This window comes from Schistocerca serialis, chromosome 8, assembly GCF_023864345.2.
Source record: "Schistocerca serialis cubense isolate TAMUIC-IGC-003099 chromosome 8, iqSchSeri2.2, whole genome shotgun sequence".
Lineage (NCBI taxonomy): Eukaryota > Metazoa > Arthropoda > Insecta > Orthoptera > Acrididae > Schistocerca > Schistocerca serialis.
This window is the reverse complement of record NC_064645.1, coordinates 307,551,541-307,577,019: the sequence shown is the minus strand read 5'-3', so window position 1 is coordinate 307,577,019 and position 25,479 is coordinate 307,551,541. Positions and strand designations below refer to the sequence as shown.

General features: G+C 36.1%; 1 protein-coding gene across 1 annotated transcript in view; it reads left to right on the top strand.

Moving 5' to 3' along the window:
- The window catches only part of LOC126416990 (uncharacterized), a 335,028-nt gene extending 310,349 nt beyond the window's left edge, over positions 1-24,679 (top strand). Inside the window, exons 26-28 of the mRNA XM_050084875.1 lie at positions 5,401-5,552; positions 18,347-18,482; positions 24,258-24,679. Of these exons, the coding sequence (XP_049940832.1) occupies positions 5,401-5,552; positions 18,347-18,482; positions 24,258-24,302 (333 nt within the window). The 3' untranslated portion in view covers positions 24,303-24,679. The remainder of the gene's footprint in view (positions 1-5,400; positions 5,553-18,346; positions 18,483-24,257) is intronic.
- The last annotated feature ends 800 nt before the right edge of the window (positions 24,680-25,479 follow it).

Sequence of the window (25,479 nt, the reverse complement as noted above, 5' to 3'; positions counted from 1 at the left end):
GTAAATTTTATCTGTTTCTTATATTTTCAGTGGTAGTTTATTATAGCTTATTATACCTTCACATAAAAAACTATTTTGAATCTTATATTTATTTTTCTGGTCTAGGTGAAGACAGTGACTAATTCTTGTACTATAGTTATGAAAACTGCTATTTGTACTATAATTTTCTATATTTTTCTTGACATAAATTATGGTTTGGAATATAAATTCACAAGGAACAGTTAGAATTTCTAACATTTTGAAAAGTGCTCTATGGTGGGCCCACTTACTGCTTTTTGTTATAATTCTTACCGCTCTCTTTTGCGTTTTAAATACAGCTTGTAAATTCTGAGTACTGTATCCCCAGAAAATTATACCATACTGATTATTGAATGAACATAACTAAAGTATACAGTTTTCAGACATTCGTCTCTGCATGAGGATGCAAGGACTCTTAAGTGCCTAACATGATGTGGATATGAGAGTTTCATAGCAGTTTCAATCCACTCCATTTGGCTGTTAATATGCAACGCTAAGAATTTTGTTGTAGGTTCATCAAATTCCTTAGACAAGTCTACAAAAAGTCCAGTTACATAGCTGTTCTCATGTAGTGTTTCTAAAACTGTTTTTGTGCATTGTGGATTCTGTGCCTCTACGAGGTCTGAAACCATACTGGTCATTGCAGAGGATGTTGAATTTGCTTAGATAGCTCATAAGCCTGTTTTTCATTATTGTCTCTATAACTTTGGAAAAGGGTGACAATAGGGCTATTGGTCTGTATAGTTCTCAGTGTTTACTACATTACCTTACTTGTGAAGTAGTGAAGTTTTTGCATGTTTCGGATAGTCAGGGAAGCAACCAGTTTTGAAGGACTCATTTCTGATTTCTGCTTCATCCTCAGTAGTTGGAAGCAATACCATTGAGTGAGCTATATGCTTCTGTGTTGGTTAATTAACATTTTTTGGAAAATTTTTCTGTAACTGTTGCAATGCTGCTAAAGTAGGTATTCACATAATTTGCTAATTCTTTTGGGTTACTTGCTAAGTTTTTCTTGTTCTTGATTTTTGTGTTTGTATGCCTGTGCTTCACAAATCCTGTTTCTTGTTCCACTACCATCCATGTGGCTTTACTTTTATTATTGCCTAAATTTCTCAACCTATCATTGGCTGATTTCTTTGCAGTATTGAGTATCCTCCTGTAGATCCTTTTGTAGTTTTTGTAGTAGTGCAAAAAATCCTTTTTAGTGGAGTTTAGGTATTTACAAGTTTGAGCAGATTTTATAATTCCTTTAGTAATTCATTTATTTTCGGTGGTTGTTCCAATAGGAATGTTTCTTCAAATTTTAGTTTAAACTCAGTCATGAAATTGGAGAATTCCCTGTTCATTTAGTTTCTGTATTAACTCCTTTCCTACTTTCATGTGTTTCAACTGTAGGGAAAACTCTTGCAACGCTGATGGAGAGTAGACTCTTTTATGTACATACAGTTTGGATTCTTTTTATACACAAGCTTTTACATCTACAAAATGACATAGATGGTCTGACAGTCCCAGATTTTTAATAAGTACATCACAGTTTTCTCTGCCGACATCTGTAGCTACATGGTCAATGGTAGATGACGAATGTGTGGTTATGCTTGTTGCACAGATGACTAGTGATGACATTCCAAAACTATGCAGGATATTCAGAAATGTGTTACTGGTGTCATCTGTTTTAGCTGTATTTATGTTAAAGTCCCCGCACAAAAGGATATTATGTCTCAAGAGTCAATGCTAGTTCTAGGCTTTGTATAAGTTTTGAAAAGAATATCTTTAAATTACCACTGGGAGAACAGTATACAAATAGTATAGTTAGTTTCTTGGGCATATCTATAGCAGCTATCTCTGTTGCTAACACTTCAAAGTATTTGTCTACCCTTAACAAGATAATATCATTTCTGACTTTAAATTCAATACCGTTCTTAACGTAAAGACGTGATCCTCCACCTATTATTGTGTTTCTGCAATAAGAATAGGCTTGGACATATGAGAGTAATTTAATATATAAGATTTCATTTTCTTTGCACCAGTGCTCTGTGATGCATATAACCAAGCTGTCTAAGAGTTGTAACTCAACTTCCAGCTGTTGCATTTTGTTTTTTACACACTGAACATTTTGGTGGAGTACTGTTAGACATTTAATGTTACTTATTTTGGTGGCTTCTTTTTCATAACGCCCACAGTTAAAAAATCCTTCAGATGGGAAGGAGGCATTCTTTTCTGTCAGCTTGCTGCCCTGTGGGTGGTTGTTTCCATGTCTGCTATTGCTCCTACTATTGTTGGGATTACTTTTGTTACTGTTGTCTGTGATCCTGCTGTTGACAAGGATGCTGTGGTTGGCATTTCTGCCCCGATTATTGTTTCTACTGCTGTATTTGGTGTTACTGCAGTTGATTGTGTTTGTTCTTCTGCTGCTATTTTTGTAGGTGTTCTCACTTGTGATGAAATGGTTTCTCTGTTATGAGTTGGTACAATAATAGGCACAATGTTGTTATTTGTGCACATAATTTCAGCCATCACATTTATTCTAAACCTATGAACTTTTCTCCATGAATATTGAAATACACACTATGCCTGGTGAAGAGTTTCCTTTCCATGAATTGCACATCTAGGAAGTTTGTGTTTCTGTATACTTTACATATTTTATGAAATTGCCTGTTGGCCTTAATAAATTCCTGATTTACACATGATGTTTCTATTAGGTCGTATCTGTGCAGTATTCGAGTCACTATTACACTTTCATGTCTCACTGTGTCCAGGGCTTTCCTTAAGTCATGGGCAGCACTTTTTAGTTCATCACCGTAGACATCATTTGCATCACCAATTATGACCAAAAACTAAGTTTCTTGTGTAGCTTTATGACACTGTAAGTTCCTTACAACTTCATGCATAGGGTCCCCAGGTTTCACATAGCTGGTAGCTCTAAGATTGTGTTTGTTTTGCAAGTTTTTGTGACATTGCAACCATGACTATCTGAGTAAACAAACAACTAACTTGGATTTCCTAAGATACATATTTCTATGATTACTGCCTATTGGGGCAGTGCTATTGCTACATGTTCGCATATCAGCAGCACCTTTTAGGTGGCAATCAATATCATTAAAGCCTTCCTCATGTTCTGTGTCGCTGATGGAGCACAAAACTTCCCCAGAACTGTTCCCTGGTCAGTGCGTGGTCCTCCTTCATCACCTGGTACTTGCACTTTTGAGCACTCACAGTTGGCGTTCTGGCGCACTTCCAGGAAGTGAATGATATGATCAGAAATGGCTAAACAACAGCCCCTGGCAGTACCCATACACTTCATCAGAGGGAAACACATAGAAACCTGGTCAAAACATTGTTCCAAAACAAAGATTTTACTTATCAATCTTCCAAGAATATTTGTCACGCTTGTGGGTTAGTCATACCTGACCATTGTGATGTTACTTGCTCAGGTGCATATGTGACAGCATATTTTCTTTAGTGTTGGACCTATTAAACTTACTTTATTCTACAACTTCCCACAATGAATACTCAGACCCCTTCTCTGATCTCCAGATTTTTGCTTGAATGAAACTATAACACTGACCAATCCACACTTCATTTAATATGCTCTCACATACTTATCTTTAAATTAGCTGCCAACACCAATGCTTCTGTTTAGTCATTCAAGTATTAGTTACTCAGTGCTCAGATACAACCTATACCAAAATTACAGCACAACTTCTTACAAACCAGTTGACCAAACTACTCCCTTTTCTTCATATCAATCCACTTGATATTTTTGTATATATAATCTAGGAATTTCAGTACTCTTCCTCGGTGATGTGACACACTTCGAAGAGGCCCCGTTTCTGTGCTCAAGAAGGTATTTCTTCTCGGCAAACTGTTCAAAATGGCTGCTACCACCTTTCCACACTGAAGACACGTGTTTTCCCCAAATGCATTGTTCCACTTGCTCATAAAAATAAAAAAGCCTAACAATAAGTGAGAATTGCATTTGCCCACTTCCACTTTGAGAATCTTTTGTCAACAGGAAGTGTGTTATGATGTGCCTGACTCCCTTGCAGTGGTGCTAGAAAAGCATGCTATTACTGAACAAACAACATATGCAAACTGAAGACCACCACAGAAATGAATTTACTGCAGAAATAACTGTTTATATTTGAATAATGCTGCTGGCAGCAAGGAAATGCGAGTTACGGTAACGTATGCAGTTCCCACATGCTTTGGTTGAGTGATGCGGTACATGCCAAGAAGAATTGTTTTATAACATTAGTGTAGTACATAATATAAAATATTTTTTTAGATGGAAAATTTTGAATTTTGCAGCTCTTTTTGGTGATACTAATTTATTCTCTTCATTTGAAATAAATTTTGTTCCTTTTCCAGTAACTACCAAGTAATGTAAGATTCACTATTCTTTTCACCCGAACTGGTTTGCCTAAAAGGCAATTTGCACAGAAAAGATGGGACCTGTTGTTTCCAAGAAAAAGTGTCTGTACAGTAGGTCTGAAGTACCCTTTATATTCTCCATACTGTTGTGACTAACAGAATCTTCTGATTTCTTGACAGAAAGTCAAGCCTACCATAATAACATCATGAGATTCTGCTTGAGTCATGTGTCCATCCTGACCAATAATTTTTTGATTTAATGTCATACACATTTTTGTATTTGTTCTGTGGAACAACAAACCCTGCATTGCAATAAAAACAAGTAATTCTTCTTGATAAAATACAAGTAACTCTTCTTCATTCATCCATCTTCATATTGTTCTTTTGTAAATTATTCCAATATGTAAGCTTTTTATGTTTCTCAGCATTGAAATTTATAGGTGCTCTGAAATATAATTCTGCATCCATAACAATGTTTAGAGATTACATTTGGTTTAAGGGTTCTGTAAATTAGACTTCTTGTGATCATTATTTAATATTTCTGTTTACTTTTTTAAAATGAGAATTTGTGCTTTCTTTTCTGGATGTAACTTAGCCCCACAAAATTTGCTCATTAAATTTGAAAAAATATAGCCTTGCTTGTAAGTATTCACTGTGAAGCCCTCTGCTGACAACTCAAAGTTCAATTAATACTAAAAAATTTGTTGTTTCATTGGCTTCTACTGGATATGATTTCCACCTTTCTGTTGAACTTCCATTCTCTTCCTACTCCTACTGCGTCTCAGTGAAAATTCTAAACCCGCCTCCACAGCCAAGGTTGCTAACACACACTTGTGCAGTTGTGCTCAACACAGGGATAAGCTGGTTTTAATCTTGGTGGTGGAAAAAAATTTCACTGCCAGCATTTGGCTGGCAGGGTGAGGAGAGGTGGTGTAATGGAGTATGTTGTATTGAAATAAACAAAAAACTAAAAATTATAATAATTACTAAACACTTGCACTGTTCCAGCAGGAAAATAACAGAAGCTCAGCACCAACATACCGTAAGTTTGAATTTGAGCAAACCCTGGAAGGAACAGCAGAATCCTTGGCACGTTACAGGACTACTGCACCTGTTTTTGGATCTTCTGGTACTGGTCTGGGAACAGTTATTTCCGGAGTGAAGTAAGAGCTACTTTCAAACACAATTCATGATAGCAGTATGTACAATGGTCTTTGATTGCTAGAGCTTTTTTTTTTGTTTGTTTGTTTTCTTTCACAATAAGCTTTAATCATCAATGATCATCTTATTTCCGGAGTGAAGTAAGAGCTACTTTCAAACACAATTCATGATAGCAGTATGTACAATGGTCTTTGATTGCTAGAGCTTTTTTTTTTTTGTTTGTTTGTTTTCTTTCACAATAAGCTTTAATCATCAATGATCATCTTGAGATCGGGCTAAAAGACAAAGAACAATGTGCATGTGTTGTGGTACTGGTCTGGAAACAGTTATTTCAGGAGTGAAGTAAGAGCTACTTTCAAACACAATTCATGATAGCAGTATGTACACTGGTCTGTTACTGCTAGAGTTTTTTTTAAATTAAGTGAAACAGCATACCATGACTACAAATTATTAGCAGTAACATCTACATCCAGTGTGAAATGACAACAGTGTGAGAAATAAAGTAATATCATTGTTGTATACTATAAGAGTGTTGACAGATATTATCCTGTTTCCTGTTTATAATGCATTACTGCTTGTCATGCAGCTTTACAATGCACACTGCTATTTGCCATGTAGCTAACAACAAGTTTAAATCCTCAAATCTAGATAATCAGATTACTGTTGAAGGATTGGATAACAAAATATATTTTCAATTTTTGTTTGATTTGATAGAGAGTCCCAGTTGCTTGCTTTGTGTTAAGTGGAAACTCATTGAGTACCTTTGCATCAGAGCGCATAAAACTTCCCAACCCTAGATATGAAGTCAAATCTTACAGCATATCTGGTTTTTTTTTTTTTTTTTTTTTTTTTTTTTTTTTGTCTTGGATTAAAATTTGAGCACTCAAATTCCAGTTCTTATCCATAACAGAAATCATTAAGAAGTAAATTTACTGGAAAGTGATTGTAAGAATATCAAGATCACCAAAAAATGCTTTTGCAGTATGTGTGGTCATCCGCTTTATACAATATTCTTATTGTTTGATGCTGATGAATAAGTATTTTATTTAGGTACCGGTACTTGAAATTAAACACCCTAAAACATCATTCTGTAAGACAAAAAGAAATGGACTTTTTTTTTCAAAGAGAAACATGCAAATCTGAGCTTGTACATTGTACATTCATTTTTAAATGGCTGTAAAATATAAGTCTTTGTGAGATTAAGACTTAAACTGTTTGCTGTGAACCAATTGCAGGGCTTTTCGGCATTCACCTGAGCTGTGTGTAACAACCTTGAATTGGAACCTTGATTAGTAAGTTTATGTCATCAGTAAACATTACAATTATTGAATCATCCTTTAAAGTAATTGGAAGAAATTTATGGATGTTAAGAACAAGAGTGGGCCCATTACTGACCCTTGTTGAGCCACGTGTTATTGGGGCTCATTCTTAACTTAGTTTCATCCCTGTGACACAGTCTGTCCATATTACTGTTTTATGGAGGCTTAGTATAATTTGGATAATTTGTTTGTTTCTTGATTAATAATGTGCTAAATTATCTTTGCTTTATTTTTAGATATTTTATTTCATGAGTGTAATGGATGTGTTTTGCTTATTGATAACAGACTGAAGTATTTACAACACTGGTGTAAATGGAGTTTCAACTCTTGACTACAACTTATTCTCTGTATTAGGTGGAATTCTCTCTTACAAGAAGAAGATACTTGAATTCCAAGAGTTATCGGTTTCTTATACTCACTTCTTTTCAGTTTTACCCTTGCATATATTGGCAGAAAAGTAGATTCTAAATATGGTAGAGATGTGTTTAATGCAGAGTTAAGTTTTCCCATGTCACTGTTTGCTTTACAAATCTCTTCCAATTTTTCTTCAAACAATTTCTCTCTAAAAACCATGATCAAGTCATCATTTACAATTCTCTGAATTATGAGTTGTGGTTTATTTATCTCATGATGTACATCTGCAGTCCATGTAGTTTGTGTACAGGAGACATGTCAGCAATTTAAATCACAGTTACAATAGTGTTTACATTAATAAATAATAATATAACTCTAAAATGATGTTTTTATGAACAGTTAGATAGATATACATAATGGGAATGTAACAAGTATTTTTTTTTTTTTTTTTGTATTGTATTTCATTTATCCAAGTAATTATAATAAGTTGGAAAGCATTTCAGAATCAGTGCCCAGCACAGCTTTCTTTTCCAGTAGAACTAAATTCATCTGCATTAACTTATTCCTCTTTAATTTATCATAAATTTTCATTCCCATGTATTGAGGTGCCTGTGCATACAGTTTGACATGATGGGTGGGAAGCTTGAAGTTTTCTTTGTTTCTCGTATCATGTGTGAACATAAGGGTTTCCCTCAAATAATTTCTGTATGATATGCAAAAAGGTAATAATCTCATAAATATATAGGGGGTGGGATAGTTAATATTTGAAGTTTTCTTGATAATGGGTGACATGGTTCTTCATTATGTATAATGCAGATGTTCTGAAGGATTTTGGTCTGTATCTTTAGTGTCCATTCTATGTCAGTCAAGTTTCCACAAAAAACAATACCATCCTTAATACTAGTTTCAAAGTAAGTTGAATATGCAACTTTTCATGCATCCATGTCAGCTGCAGTTGATAATGTTTGCATTGTAAATGCAAAGATACTAAGTTCGTTTGCTAGGTACTTAATGTGCACCTGCCAGCTCTAATTTCTGACCAAATTTAATTTTAAGAATTTGAATGAATTGGGTTCTTCCATTTCTTGATAGTTGTGAACGATCTTAATCTGCTAATATTTTGACTGTTTGGTTTTGAATTGCATCCTGTGAGTCTTAGGTATGTTTATATTCAACCCATTTATCTGAAACCAACTTTTTAATGTACTAAAACTAAATTAAAAATGTCTATTTTTCCATAATAACTTCTGCAGTTATGGATATAGTCTGTTTATAAATATATGAACATTTATAAGAGTTTAGGAATAAAGATAAATTATACATAACAACATTAAAAATCCTTGATGGAGTACAAACCTTTATCAATTAACTATTGCTTTAATTTTGCTTAAATACATTTCCATTTAATGGTTTTATGTTATTTGGCAGTCTGTTATAAAAATGTCTTCCAGCAGAAAATTGACTATGATCTGTGGCTCTTTTATTACTAAATTGTATGTAGTAATCCTCTCTTTTTCTTGTATAATCAAATGGATTTCACTATTGATTATACTATGCTCCATATTTTCTTTTACAAACAGTATAGTTCTAGAAACATACAATGAATACATTATTAGTATGATATACTTCATGAAGTATTCTCTACAGGGCTGACATTTACTAATATGAGCTTCTTCTTCATCTTTCGTTCTGGCCTTCTTAGGGCCACCTTAATTCACTTCAGCTTCATTTCTTCTGTTCTTTCTTCTTTCCCAGTATTCTTTCATTCTCATACTTTGCAACCATCTTCATTCTTCTGTCCAAGATAATTTTGTTCTGGGTCTCTTTCTGTCCTTGAAAGCTTTGAAGGCCTGAATTTTTTATTTAAAAGTCACCCTGTTGTATATCTCTGGTCCCTGCATTCTCATTTCTTCCAGATCTCTTTGTATCTCTTGGATCCATCATACTTTGGTTTTCTTGTTCACCAGAAATTGTGTGATTTGCCGTGTTAACCTCCCCTGTTCCATTCTGAGGATACGTCCAAAGAATATGCTCCTTCTTTTCCTGATGACGTCATAAATTTTTTCTTTCTTGGTATATAGTTCCTGGTTGGCTCAGTTTCTAAATTGACCATCTTCTTTTCTTTGAGGTTCTGATATTCTCCTGAGAATCTTTCGTTCTATCAGTTCTAGCCTCTTGATCACTAAAGTTCTTGCTAAGTTAAGAGTTTCTGCTGCATATAGAGCTTCATGCTGGGTCACTGTTTGGCAATGTTTCAATTTTGCATTTATCGAAATATTCTTCTTATTCTAGGTGTTGATAGTTTATATGCAAAGTTCATTGTGTTTATTCATGCTCCCATTGCTTCTTTTTTGGTCAGTCCAATGTCTATCCATTCTCCAAGGTATTTGAATCTCTCCACCTTCTGAATTTTCCCTCCTTCTATTTTCATCCATCTAGGAGCTATCGTGATGTTTGTGATATATTGTATCTTCTCAATAGAGATCTGTAGGCCTGCTTTAGCTGCCTATCTCTGCAGTTCTATGGTTTGGTTAACTGCCTCTTCTAGTGATTTGGACAAGGTCACAATGTCATCTGTGAATTCTAGACAGTTTACCCATACTCCTTTATTCTTACACCCCAGTTGTATTCCATCATTTCTTTCATTCCTTGTTGCCACTCTCTGATCACCTTATTGAGGACACAAAGAGCATAGGGGAGAGTCCGTCTCCTTGTGTCATCCCAATTTTAATCTTAAAGGCCTATGACAGCTTTCCTCTTAACTTGACTTTGGATGTTGTGTTGCTTAGGATCTGTTTAACCACTTCACCAGATTTTCTATCTAAACTCATCTCTCCTAAAATTTGGAACAGTGTGTGTCTGTCTACAGAATCATGGGCTTTCTTGAAGTCTATGAATGTAAGCATGAACTTTTTGTTTCTCTTTTTTTGATAAGCAATTATCAGTTTTAGATTCATGATCTGTTCTGCACATGATCTCTCCATTCTGAAGCCTCCTTGGTACTCATCAGTTTGTGGATTTAGTAGTTCTTCCACTCTATTTGGTGGTGCTTTTGAGAATACCTTATAGGTCACAGGTATTAAAGAAATTCCCCCGTAGTTCCCAGGTTCTGTCGTATCATCTTTCTTGTGTACAGGTTGTATTAGTGCCGATGTCCAACTTCCTCGAAACAAGATTTTGCCAAATGATAGCATGCAAAGAGGAGAGTATTTTGTTGTATGATTAATATTCAAAACTTCTGTATCTACCATGATATTCAAGCAACTACAGTTTTTTCCTAATTAAATAGTGTGATTTATAAGAACCATCAATAGCTTGCAAAATGAGAATTGCTATGGTTACATGTTTATTTTTATATTGAGAATATGCTTTTTCATAATTATTGACCTGTCTTCCCCCCGGGATTCTGTCACAACTTCAACTGCATTAGAATGTTAGTGAGATGAATATGTGTAAATTCTGTTGTGTTTTGGCAAAAGAAGCAGATTTTGACATGGCAGCAAGACAAGTTACATATTACTCAAAACTCAACACAGTCCTTCATGGATCCATGTCTCCACAACTTCCTTCTTGGTATAGCTGACATATCAAGACCATTCCTGTCATGTAACATTTGCAATGGCTTCTTTTGTCAGCATTTCGACCTCACTGAACATAATTTTCTTCTTGTTTTTTGCCACATTACTTTTCATTTAAGTGCATACATCCTCAGTCAGATTTAAATGAGCATGATGTGAAGGGAGCCTGATTAAACTATGCCCATTAGCCTTAGCCAGTTCGTTGGCCTGGTAATGTGGAGTTTTTGGCTTGTACAGCACTACAAGTTCCATTAATTCTACTTTATATGTGCTAGGTTCAACTTTATCCAATGCAGCCTTTCTTTGTACCGTCAGAAAAATATCCTCTTTCCTCCATTGCATCTTTGGAGCTTTATCCATCACAATGAAGTGGTATGGTACCTTCTCCATTCCTTATGTCAACTTCAGAGGAATGTTTTGCAGCAGAACGTTATCTTCACAGCTGATGAATGTTTTCTTCATTTTCTTGGAGGACCACTTTTATTGCAAAACTCATGCTGCACTCTTATTATTAATGCAACACTTATTATTAATGAAACACCCACACTTGCTCACAACATCTGACAACTGCAGAACACTTCAATGCCACAGAATACGACTTTACAGTGAAAGCTAATGAAAGTAGATTATCTAATGCACTGCACCATGCTGTACTGTTAATTCATTGCATGGCAACAGGGGCACTTTACTATTTGAACTGCCAGAGCTGTCTTAGGGAAAGCCAGATAAGTGTTGGTGTTGCCTGGGCAACAGCATCATGTCCGCTCTGGTGAGCTAAATCCCAAAAGTTGTAACTAATTTCAATGCATTGTAGACATAAATAACTTCACATGATCTTGATCTGTACTATATGAAAGAAAATCAACCAGGGTTGCCACAAGATCTGAAAATCAGGGAATATCATGGAATTTCAAACTATCAGGGAAATCAGGAAAATAAAAAAATAAAAACACTAGAAAAAAACACTGTCTCAGTAGCACGAAATTGTTTGTTTACTGAGATGTCATGCTTTTCACTGGTTGGGTGCAGCTCAGTATGTGCGCCGCTTCCCTACTCGCTCATTCTCACTGCTTCCCCCTTCCCACCCCTCTCCTCAGCTTGCAGTTAGTGCTGCCAACACTACTTGCTGCTAGCCTAGTAGCTGCTGATGAGAGGCAGGGGCATGAGGAGTGGTTTGTTTGGATCTGATTCTCAGAGCTTGTCGACGCATTGACCAGAGACAATGGTCATATGTTCATGAGTTTTGTGTGAGTGATTGTGTGAATGTGTGTGCGCTCTCGTTCTCTGGCAAAGGCTATGGTCAAAAATTTAGTTGTGAGAGTGTGATTGTGTTTTCTATGTGCCTGCCTGTGGCTCAGCGATCATCTGTATGGTGAGTTGCTACCTATCTTCATTAGTATGGATTCTCTGAGTATTTGTGCAAGTTATCTGTTGTGTGGTTGTTCACCATGGACTCATTTCATCAACATGGTGTCTGTGACATGTGAATAGCTGGTCACATGAAACCGCAGGCTATATCTGCAGGTATCTCTAACAGATCGGGCCTGCTGTTCTGAGGCCCATAGTTTCCCACTAATATGCAGGCTCTGCCTGTCGGATGTATTCTCACTGATCTGCCTGCAGGCTAGGTTCTGTGTGTATGTGTGGCATAGAGCAGTCGATTTTCATGGTTTATCCATGGACCCAGGATTGTGGTGCTCCTCGGCAGGCCAGAGGCCATGGGCAATGGATTTCAGGAATTGTAAATGTCTCACCACAAGTACATTGTACAGTGCAGCATTTTATAGACATTTTATTTATTCTAATACATTTTGGCACTTCAAAAGTAGTTTATATATTAAAAGTATGGACAATAATAAGAAGAAAATTATGGCAGCCACTAGCAGTTTGTGCGCTATGTACTCATGTATTTCTTGAAAGAAAAATCACACAATGTCTGCAGAATAATAGATGGAACACAGTGACTAATAAACGACAATAATGAACATAGTAGAACCAATATTTTATTGGCGGTCATCCACAGTGTTGGTTAACACAAGTCTTCCCCACCTTATACATTTCTTTCAAGATGCCTACTTTTCTCTGAGGTTATTTCTGAAAGCAGTGAAGGTATTTTAAATCTGTCTTATGACTTCAACAAAATGTGTATTTTTGTCACCAGATGTGTTTCACTTTATTGAAATAAAATAACATCAGTGGTCTTAATGAAACATATATACCATTTGGCTTGCTTTTTCCATCTACAAAAGATGTTGATGTTAGTACTTAAAACGTTTGCTCACACATTTAGAAATACAGATGTCATTACATTTTTTTGCCAACTGAGGTCTTTATTTATCCTTTAGATCTCAAAATTTGTAAGGGAAAAATGATAAAACTTGTCTGGCAACAAGGGAAATATCAGGGAATTTCACTTGGGGAAACTTGTGGCAACTCTGACAACATACTATCTATATCTGCTTTACTAAGCTTAAGATATTTGCTGTTCGTAGTGTGTGATCAGTCGGTATTATTGGCATGGGTGTTTTGTGATCCACTGTTTGAAACAATATTCATTAACCTGAAGGGTCTGGGACTTTAAGTGCATTTTTGTATGTATAGTCATTACCCTTTCCTCTTACTGGTTTTACATCAGTAGAATAATATTAACTTGCAGCCATCAAAATGTTAGCTTCTACGATTTTTTTTTTGTGTGTGTGTGTGTGTGTGTGTGTGTGTGTGTGTGTGTGTGTGAAGTCTGATAAGCACAGAAGATCTGCTAAATTTCTGTGTGCCATTTCATTTTCCTGTATTGCTGTTAGAAGTTAATCCTTTTTATTCATAATATAACTGATGTTTTACTGGAAAACACTAAATGTCCAAGCTGCAGTATTTTCTTTTGATGATAGTTGTGTCAGCTTTACCCTGAAAAAAGACATGGAAACACATTGGGATTCACTGGGATGAGATGGATACTGATTTGGGGTGCTACTACCATATAAGTATCATCTTCCAGAAGTACTCAGAAACAAACCATGCATTGTATGGTGTAACTGAATCAGGAGTTGTGCACACCATGTGTAAACACTTCTCTCACTTGAGCAATTTTTCACAATCTTCATATCAGTGTGAGGAAAATCTTCAGCAATATGCTTAGTGATATCATCAGCTGTATACTTGAAATTGCAGTCTAAACTTTTGGTTCCACCTACTGCTAATATAACAGAATACTGATTAATCAATAATCATCTCCAAAACAGTTTTGCACCACCTCTAACAGTCCTGTCCCATGACTCCTAGCCAGCAATAAGACCTTCTTGGTCTTTTTAACGCTTTCTTTTCTAACCTTGGCTTGTGCCTTTTTCCTTTGTACTGTCAGACTACTTCTCAAATTGTTGGGATGTCTATATGCTTTTGCCCACAGTCTCCAAAACACTGAAGCTATTGGAGATGTCTAGACTGATGATGCTAATGAAACAACACCACAAAATCCTTAAATACCATTGCCTATTTGAGTGTCCTACAACAACATCCACTCTTGTTACACACTATAATATAAATTTGCAATTAGAAATTGGTTTCAAATAGTCATGGAAGCAGACACTACATGAATTATGCTATTTACAGCTAACAAAACTAGACCTAAAAATATGTAAGTGCCTGGTATCTGATATACACTTTTCACAGGCATTTACCTTATATTATGTAACATTAATACTTCAACTAAAGCATTTAAACTTAATTTATGTCCATAACTTCAAAATGTGCTGAAAAGTAAATTTTAAATTATTATTTATTTAAATATTAACAGTTGCAACATTTGTAATCTTTAATACAGGTATGTGCACAATGTTGCCAACCGAGTGGTATAATCATGCAGTAATCAAAAATAATAATAACAGTAATTAAAAAATTGTTAACTGACTTAAACAATGATCTTTTTAAGGTAATAGCGAAACAGCCTTACACTTTTATCATTACCTACTAATCAGATGCAAATTGGCCTACTAAGCAGATGCAGATTGGCCATACAATGCACACAGAAAATAATACACTTAATGAACCAATTATGCTGCATTTTTTGCAGTGCCCACTTACCATGTACATATTTCATTTATTGTGTGCACAGGATGAAATTAGTTCTTTCTGATGGGAGAAATCTAATTTATTTAAAATACATTTAAAATAAATGTTTTATTATGTGCTACATCATGCATCAAGTAATAATTCACACATAGTAGCAAATTGTATTTATTTCTTTGCTAACGAAGTTTGTATGCTTGTGCCACTTTTTTAACTACAAGCCATAACATTTAGCATGATTGACAGTTTCTTCTTGTTTCTCACTAGGATTATGAAAGAGATTAAAGAATAATTCTTAGATAGAAGCTGACCATATTTTCTGTATTTATTATGGAACTGTTGCAAGAGAACAACCCCTCTTTTCGTATGTTTGTCATCCATAAATTGAATGTTTTTTTGGAATGTAGTGAATGTTGCTAAATCATTTATAAACAACAAGAATAAAATTAGGGCTAGAACTGAATATCATAGCTTATTGTGTTTGAAATTCTCTTGTCTTTATGAATACGGATACATGCCGCTTTCTTCTTGACTGATTGCTTCTGTAGGTACAGTAGTGTGCCAGTTCCACTACAGCTATGTGTTCTAATTGAGACTGTTAGTTTCTGATTTATCACAAGAAAAGCCTTTGGGAAGTCCAGCAGTAAGGTGAATAAATGTGACTGTTCAATATGATACCTGCTGCAACCCTCACTTCAGGCCAGCAACATTTATTGAACTCAGATAAACTTCTTTAACAACAGATTAAATAGTCTATTAGTCCACAAAATTAAACAATAATAGTTCTCAATAGAAACTGATATGTAATTGTTCCTTATTGAATTTGATGAAAGTCCAAGCACTACTACCTCACTGTGCACAAATATTGAATGTATAATACGAGTACTGATCAAAGTTCCATGAAGCCAAGCCTGGCAGTGGTAGAACACACACACACACAAACACACACACACACACACACACACACACACACACACACACACACACACACACCATTCGAAGCAGTATGCAGCACAATCCAAAGTAGGTCAAGATAAATAGCAGTGATGGTTACAGTTCATAAGATGAAGCCAGATAACAGCAATCGAGAGATGGGCTGCTGCCAGACTGAGTTTTGCCATTTTGGGACAGGATATCAGACATATTGTTTTGCATTGTAGTGTCCACAGTGGCAGTCAGACTGCTATGGGACACAAGAGCCGCACCAGCAACATTCAGAACATTTAATATTTCCGGCACAAGCCAGCAGCTGGTGCAAGCTAGTGGAGCTGTACTTCAGAGAAGTTCCTTCACATTTTAGAGAGCTTGCGGGGGAGGGGGGGGGGGGGGGGGGGGAATTACAGATATTGTAATGATATAAGCACAGCATTTTTCCTCAGTGTTTTTAGTAACAAAAACAAACATTTACTTAGTTCACCTATTTTCATAGTTATCTATCAACAGAGAACTAATGAGCCATAATTTTACACCCTTTTATTATTATGTTAGTTAAAACAGTGAAATTGACATGGATATTCTTAAGAGACAGTTACAGAAAAGAACTTTAAAAAACTTCGACAAAGTGACATCAGATGACCAAGATGATCCAATTCCTCTTGACCCTGGTTTCACCACATGAGTTCCTTAAACAATATTCTAATTTCAAGACCTATGCACAGTTCCTTGTCAGTGGAAACAGAAGCAGAAAGCCAAATGGAATTGTCTCAAGAATTTTCACTTTTTAATTTGTGTGTGTCATAAGATGAAGATTGTTCTGTGAACTCGTGATTAACTCCAGACGATGAGCGATTGCCACCTCAATGCCTTGGATCATTAAGAAAAAAGAAAAAAAATACATGTGAAAAAAATCTGTATAATGAATGTGTTGCATTGAGTTTTGTTAAAAGTTTTTCTTCAAAATAATGTGTGCTAATTCAACTTATAATTAAATTTTCCCTGAGACATTTAGGTCTCCTCTTTATCTACGATAATGTTGGAAGGTGAAAAAATGAATTAAAATTTTCCCCCTACATTGGGGTGCTATTCCAATGCCGGAGAGCCCTGGTAACAGTGACAGTGTTGGATGTAATGAAGAAGTCCTGTACTATATGTAATCATATAGATCTTATAATTAAATTTTCCCCAAGATATTTAAGTCTCATCTTTATCTACGAGAATGTTAGAAGCTAAGGAAATGAATTAAAATTTGTGTCATGGCCAGGACCCAAACATGGGTCTTTTTGCTTACTAGGTAGAAATGCAACTATGGGTGGATGGTAGTCACAAACACGTAGATTATTGCACGTGGCTTTTGAATAACATCAATAATGGTTTGTTGGACCCTTTCCATTACATAATGGGTGATGAAGCATGATTTCATCTTTCCAATCATGTGAATTCACAGAACATGAGGTACTGGGCAATGGAGTTTGTCAGCAACCACTCCATAATGAAAAAATTAGCATTTGGTGCAGTGTAACACAACTGTGCAGCTTTGGACTCATATTTTTTGACACTACCCTCAACATGGTTGCATATATGGAAATTTTTGATACATTTTTTTGCTCAGCTTACTGAATATGAAAGACAATACTACTTCTTCCAACAAGATGGGGCAGCATGCCACATTTCTAAGGTATCCCTGGAATGAGTCCATAATGTCTTCAATGAGGAATGAACATTTGTGGCCACAATGTTTGTCAGATCTAACAACATATGATTTTTTTTTCCTTTGGGGACACTTGAAGAGCAATGTTTATAAGACATATCAACACACGATATAGGAACTGAAAGACAACATCAGCTGTGAAGTTGCCACCATCGAAATCTGAATTTTATGCCGGGTGTTTCTGAATACGCTTAGATGTGCACAGCCATGTATTGATGTTGCAGGGATCACTTTCAGCATCTCCTATAAATGTATTTTTCATTGTAAATAAATGGCAGGTCCATTTCAGCTATTTATTTTTGTAATTTCACTGTACTTCATTTATACGTACATGGGCCACTTTTATTTGTGCCATTCTGTGTTAAGCCTGACACTCATCAGTTGAAGCACTGTACATCATAAGTCTGGTAGGTACAGGCGAACAGCAGCAGTGGTCATATTCACTTGTAAAGGTGAAGTTGTATTACAGCAACTTAGAGAAATCACACTATCAGGTGGCCTTATATTTTCCCACTATGGAATTCCATGTGACCAGCCTTAATCTTGGTGGTGTTCCTGCCACAGGTGTCTTCATCAAGTGTGGGCTATGTTACATGTATTGATACATCCAGATCTTCCATTTGCACATCAGTCAGGATTACTAAACTATCTGTACATATGATTTACCCTATGAAACTATGCTGAAGAGGGTGAGTCATTGTTGTTGCCATATACATGCAGCAGTTTTGTTGATATTTCTTTATGTTTTAAAATTATTAACAAATAGCAGCTTGGTGATATATCATAACATTTTCATTATATACATTATTAATTTGTGCTTTACAAATTATTTGTAGATACCTGGAACCAGCATATCTTTTAGAACAACTGAATGGAAGCACCTTTGACAATGGTAAAAAAATTGTGAAACTGAAACAAAAGTCAAATGATTCACAGCAGCTTGTTGAAAAAGAAGTGAAAGTAGTGATGAGGGTGAGTACCTACCTAACATTTTCAATAGTAAAGTTGAAAAAGTGATGTATGATGCAAACTTTCTTGAATTCAAAGTTTCCATTCTGTACTACTTTGCTGCATATTTAGGTTGTTAGAAGAAGTATGATTAAACTATTTACAAATAAGGATAATGTGTGTTATTATTATAGTCAATTAAATTCACACCTCAGTGTACTGTGAGGGACAGCATTGTACTTGAATAGTCCATACAGTGGTATTAGCCAGAATGCGAAGGTGGTGTAGTAGATGACACATCTGCCTAGTAAGCAGGAGACGTGGGTTAAGTCCCAGCCTTGTCACACTTTTAATTCATTACTTCAGCCTCTATTATTATCGAAGATAATAGGACCATAAATCTACAAATGTTTGTAAGAAATTTTTCGAAATAATCTCCACAGTCTTTTTGTCAGTTCATCTTCACACACAAACACCCAACTTTCATTCCTCACACTATCTGCAAACAAATTAATGAAGTTTTCACTGTAACCTCTTGTCCACATTAGACTTGACTTTCTAATGACGAGTACCTCAAAATCAGATTGCTCGTACTATAGATGGAGAAAAATAAGGGTCATGGTCTACAAAATGTCCACCACCTGCAAGAGTGGCTTTAATAAAATCTCTTGCAGTTTACAATAATATTAGCAGAATAAATATTATCAAGTATAGAACAGTAAGTTTTACAGTGTAAATCAAATGATCTTGAAATATTGAAACACAGTGGTCACGTCGTCCACCTACCCTATCCTTGTGTATTCTGTGTCTGTCCACTTTTTAAGCTAGTGATTTTCATAGCATTACCATTACAATTTCCATATCATTGTGAGATGATCTTTAAATGAATAAAAATAAATAAATAAAAGTTTAGTTAACTCTTGAATTTCCTGATGTGTGTGTTTCAGTATAGCATTTGATGCTGTTAGTATCTTATCAATGTGGGCCTTGAGTTACATCACAGCTCAGATCTTTTCTTTAGCTAAAACTCATGTCAGTCAGTGCATGCAGACTATAACACCAGTACATGGCTTTGGAGAAATATGGGGATGGGGTGCGCTTGGGTGACATCTGAAGTCAGCTGAATATGTTAGTCAGAGTTTTAATTGTTACATTGCAGGGTGGAGGGAGAGGGGGGCAGGGGGGAGTTCAGGCTGTTACCATAACAGCTGGTGATGGTGTTAGTCCTTCTGTACACATTCACCCTTTGATGTGACACATTTTGCTCAGTAATGGGTGACTTGGGAATTGGCAGAGACAGGGAATGCTCACAAGCCAAAGGCTCAGTAGGATGCAAACGTGTGAAGCAAGTAGGAAACTATGCCACAGAAACACACTTGAGCTTCCTGCAGCCATCTGAGTTAGTTCGAAAGCGGTCAAATTGTGGCTTTCTGTGTTATGAAAAGGTCCTTTGCAGAGTTGCCACATGAGATGGATGTGCTAGTCACATGATCATACTCACACATGTAGATGAGGTATTGGATGTCCACACAGCACAGACGGCCTCCAGGACTGTCATATTTTAAGGGCAGTAGTGGCAGATCATACAACTACTACAGCAAAGACAAGAGGGCTTGTGAGCCCAGACATGTGAACACAAACTGTTGCACACCAGTTATTAGCAGTGGGACTACAGGCATGCACAGCTCTAGCCTGTCTTCCACTCATGCCTCAGCATTGCTGCAAGTGGCTCAATTCGTGCTGTCAAAAGATCACTTGGAAGATGGAATGGCATGCCATGGTATTCGGAAAAAAAAGAAGGTTCTGCCTGATGCAGTTGTTGGTTGCTTGCATGAACGATGTAGATCTGTTGAGTACGGTCTCACGGAGCGCATTCATCCAAGACACACCGGCCCCACCCCAGAGGTTGTGGTGTGTGGTGCAATAAACTATAACTCTTGTCCAGATTTGGTGTTTCTGGAGAAAACACTAACCAGTGCTTGGTATGTGCAGAATGTTGTTAAACCTATTCTTCTCCATTCTTAAAACAGGAAGTTGATGTGTTTTCCAACAGGATAATGTTTGCTCACACAGTGCCCGTGAAACTCACCATGCTCTGCTAGATGTGCAGCAGCTTCCCTGGTCAGCACATTCTCCAGACTTGTCTCCAGTCGCAAACATGTGCGATATAAAGGGATGAGAAATTACTTGTGCAACTCGTCAACCGACTAGGTCGAGCAGGCACAGAATAATGTATCCCAAAACAGTATATGGCATCTCCATGATTGACTGGATGCCAGAGTTAGCACCTGCATTACTGGCCATGGAGATTACACAATATACTTAATGGGTGTGTCAGTGTGGGTCAATATCTGGTTTCTCTGAACTGCTTATGCTATTGATCTGTAAATGTAATCATTTCACGTACTTCACTTGCACTGTTGCAACAGTAAATCTTGATTGAACTGGTAAACTCTATAAGGGTGTATTAAGTACTAATTTTTTTCTGGCAGTATAGAATCCTCATATTGCCTGTTCAGGAAACACTCCCTCTCAAAAACCATCTTGTCATTCTGAAAATACCTGCCACTTAGTGGTTTTTTCGTGTGAGAAAAGAGGAAGAAATCACTGGGTGGCATGTAAGGAAAGTACAGGGGTGAGGCAAAATTTTATAGCAAGAAGAAGCAGCCTGTGTGATACAAGCAGGGCTACTATAATGGGGAAAATACACACCTTTGTACATTTTTTCACGACACTTCATCTCAATAGTCTCCAGCAACATCATCAGGAGATTTTGATAGTATGCTCCTATGATGGCTTGCCCCCTACAAACATAAACTTTTGGACTCACACCACAACAGTCCCAAAACTACACTCAGTATCAACTCTCCCGATGACATTGAGATCTTCTCCCTTTTTGGCAGTGATTGAATCCATGTTCCCATTTCTTGAAAGGATGTGAACAGTCATGGAGCCCAGTGGATAGCAATCTTTGTCACCTTGAAAATAATGTGCAAGATCTTGAAAACTGATCCTTGACTTATATTCATTTTTTCCACTGTCACCTTGACTGTGATACATGGGTTTTCAAGCACCAGAGCCTCCTCTTCTCGTGTGATTCACTGTTCTTCACAGAGAGATGGTGTGCCCCTTTGTTCTTTGTTATGCAGACTTTTCTGACAACACTGAAGGTATCTGCACCACCTAACCACTGTCATATGATGGTGTACTGTTGCTGTTTATAAGGGGGAGTCAAATAAAAACTGAAAATCCATCAGAATGGGACCCTGGAATAGTTCCATTTAAAAGTAATCATAACATGTGTTGAGATGTTTATCTTACCCGGAGGCAAGATGATCAATTTCTGTTTCAAAGCACATGGTCAGCTGTGGATGGATCCACAATTGCACCCACTCTTGCACTTCCTCATCTGACTGAAATCAATGTCCATGCTTGTTTTTCTTCAGGTCACCAAAGATGTGAAATCTGGGGTGTAAAGATGATGTTGGAGTGTTTCCCAACCAAACTGCTGAAGTGTAACCATCACCTGATTGGCAGTGTACAGCAGGATGATTCCATCTGACAGCATTCATGGGTGTTTTGACTTTATGGCATGTCGTAGTTTCTGCAGAGTGTCTTCATAGCACTGTGCATTCCATTGTGGTTCTGTGCCTGAAGAACTCAATGAGCAGAGGGACCCTCCAGTCAAAGAAGAAAGACAGTTGTAGATGTTGATTTCAGTTGGACAAAGAAGTGCAAGTTTGGGTGCGGTTGTGGATCTGTCAGCAGCCAACTGTGTTCTATGAAACAAGAATTGATCATCTCATCTCCCAGTGGTATAAATGTCTTACCAGGCATCATGATTACTTTTGAATGGAATCATTCCATAGTCCTGTTGTGGCAAATGTTTGATTCTCATTTGACTGCCCCTGATAGCACCAACTCAGCATGGTCTGTTACAACATTGTTCCCTGTCAAATTCAGAAAAGAAGTTGACACACACCACTCCACTTTATCAATAGGTGACACCATTTTGTTATGGATCCTCTAGTAGTGTTCTGTGGTACTGTGGTGTGGGGGCTTTCACTGTTTATCAGTACTGCAGACATGTACCTGTGAACAAATGAAAACTTAATTGTATAACTTTATTTGTTGAGGGGATAATTTGCATCTTTCTGAGTACCCCTTGTATGTATAACATCATCTTGTCTCTCCACATAAATATTGCCATATATCACATCCCCAATAAATATGCAGCTAGAGAACACATCTGTTCCCAGCCCACACCATGTAAAAATCTACATACCACCTTCCAGTGTGAAATGAACATTGTTTCTATGTACCTTGCTTCTTGCAACTTACTTAACTTATCTGTTGTAATGCTCCTTCAACAGTAGGTGCACATCTGTTTTTTGATAATAACTATCAATTTTCAATATTTCTGCATTTAGCTCACTTTTTTCTTTGTATATCAGACAATTTTTGCATTCCTAATTACTAAAGAAATTATTCAATGGAGTTCTCTGTACAAACTTTTAATTGTATTAATGAAACTGGCAAAGTAAACTCGTGCAGTGTGTGCATTACAAAAACTGATTCAAGACTGTTTTAATGTGGTCTCTCCCATATCACTTAAATATAATCTCAGTAACATCTTTCATATCGGGCTGTTATTACAAACACGTTTTTGCTAAGATTGTAATTAAAACTTCAAAGATTTACAAAAATTGAGTTTAACATAAGCAGTGCCATGACATGAAGTATTTATTCAGATAATAAGCTTGTAAAATTCAATTACAGTATTAAGCAAAATTACCTTGAGCAGAAACTGTTAACAATGGTTTTAAGTGAAATTTATAGTATTGCTGAAATACAGTATGCTGCATGATACTAATATAATTTTGAAATAATTTCATAACATATGTTTTACAGAATCAATAACTTTTGCATTAGGAATCCGTTCTATTTCAGTACTAGAACCATTTGTGTGTTGACAATAGCAGAAATAATTTATAACCAGATAATTACATAATTATACTGAATGGGTGGTTAAAAGCTATTTAAATGTGATGTATGTAACAAATTAAAGTTGAAATAACAATAAATACATGAACAAACAAAGTTAATAGGCGCTCATAATGAGTGAGTACTATACACTACCTTGATATCATAACCTACAGTTGATGTGATGCACACTGTGGGAGTCACCAGAAGAACATCTGTGAATGCACAATGAAATGCAGTACTATTCTGTGGCAATGAGTGCAAGGACAATCTGCTTTACTCTTTGATTTTTATAAGTATTCTTTGTATTGACTCATGTTTTTCAGTTAATTGGTGTTTGAACTTGAGTAAATAAAAAGTTATTGCTTAACTACTACATTGTATCTCTTCAACAGATGGAGATAAGCTGTAGTTGACTAAAACACCTTTGGTATCAGAACTGTGGTTGATGTAGTATTATATGGTTCTGTGCGTGCCATTCCATTCTGCCATGTTATAATCTCCTGAGGAAGTGTTTCTCTCTTGAAGTAATATAACAGATAATTAATATGGAACATGTAGCTTCTTTACTGCAAAAGTATGACATACTTACTATTGTTACTGAATTAAACATTCTGTCCTGTTCTGTGAACGTATCACTAAATAGTCAGCATGCAGTCATATTAAAAGACAGATTAAGTTAACAGCCTTTAAATTGACTTGTTCCATGTCACTATTATGTTTAGTGCAAGTGACCTTTAGAACAAAAAACAAACAAATGAACTGTCTAAGAAAGAAAGCATTTGTATGTGTTTGACACTTGTTCTTACGTTGCAGAATGGTTCTGTAGACCATCTTCCTGGGACTCCGACCGATGACTGATATAGGCAATGTGAGGAGACTCGAAACAGTGACAAAAATATATACATGCATTCTACAGTGTATGCAAGATTTCGCAGTTGTGACTAGCAAGACAGTGGCATCATCATTATTTATCTCTTGAAAGTGATATGTGTCTTTCACTAAAGGATTTCATATTACACACAGAGATCTATAATGGATATTAAATGTGTAATTCTCAGTTCAGAGACAGTCTCATGAGAACACCAATCCTGGATTTTCCATTGTTAAATTAAAACATTTATGTGAGAATGTATTGTAGAAAACTGTTCATCATAACTGTTTTCCAGTTACTGGCACTGGTTAAAAGTGTGATGAATAAAATCAAATTCATGTGAATAAACATTATACAGTACTTATATGTTTCATACTTATTTCATTTGTAAGTATGAGTAATTTTGAGAAGAAACGTGAAAATGAGTTGTGAGAGTAAATATCTGATTAAAAGGAAAATCTCTTACAGAAATGTAAAAATATGCAAACAGATACATGGGCTGGCCAACGCTTACCATAGCTCAGTACAGCCAACAGTCACACAAAACCAATGAAAATAAATAAAACATAACTTTGGGGAACTTGTTCCTTCGTCAGGTAGGAGAGAGAGAGTGAAGAAAAGGGAAAGAAGGGAAATTGATGCGGGTCACTCACACTCTAGATTATAAGGTAAGAAGGGAAAAGTAAGCAAAAATTGAGTAAAGGGTGTCAAAGGGATGGATATGTTGCTGATTTACTGCAAAAATATCACATACTTACTTTTGTTATTGAACTAAATATTCTATTCTGTTATACAGTGTAAGCAACAGATTATTTTAGCATATGATGTAACTTTATTTTATATATTCATTATTCTATATTGTAATGATATTGCAACAACCACACACCTGTTTTTAAAGACATGCTAAGGATAATCATGTGCTCTTAGCACCAGAGCCAACTACCAGTGGTACCTACTTGCTTTTAAAAATACCCATCTGCTGTTGTCACATAGCACTTGCATATGGCATGTCCACCTGACAGAAATATAGCCAAAGATACACATGTAAAGTTAGTATGTTATACTATACATATCTACTTTTTTTTTTTTTTAAGTTATGTAGTTTGTTCCTAATGGTCTGTTTTCATTTTATGTTTTACAGATTATGTTGATGACAACACCCAA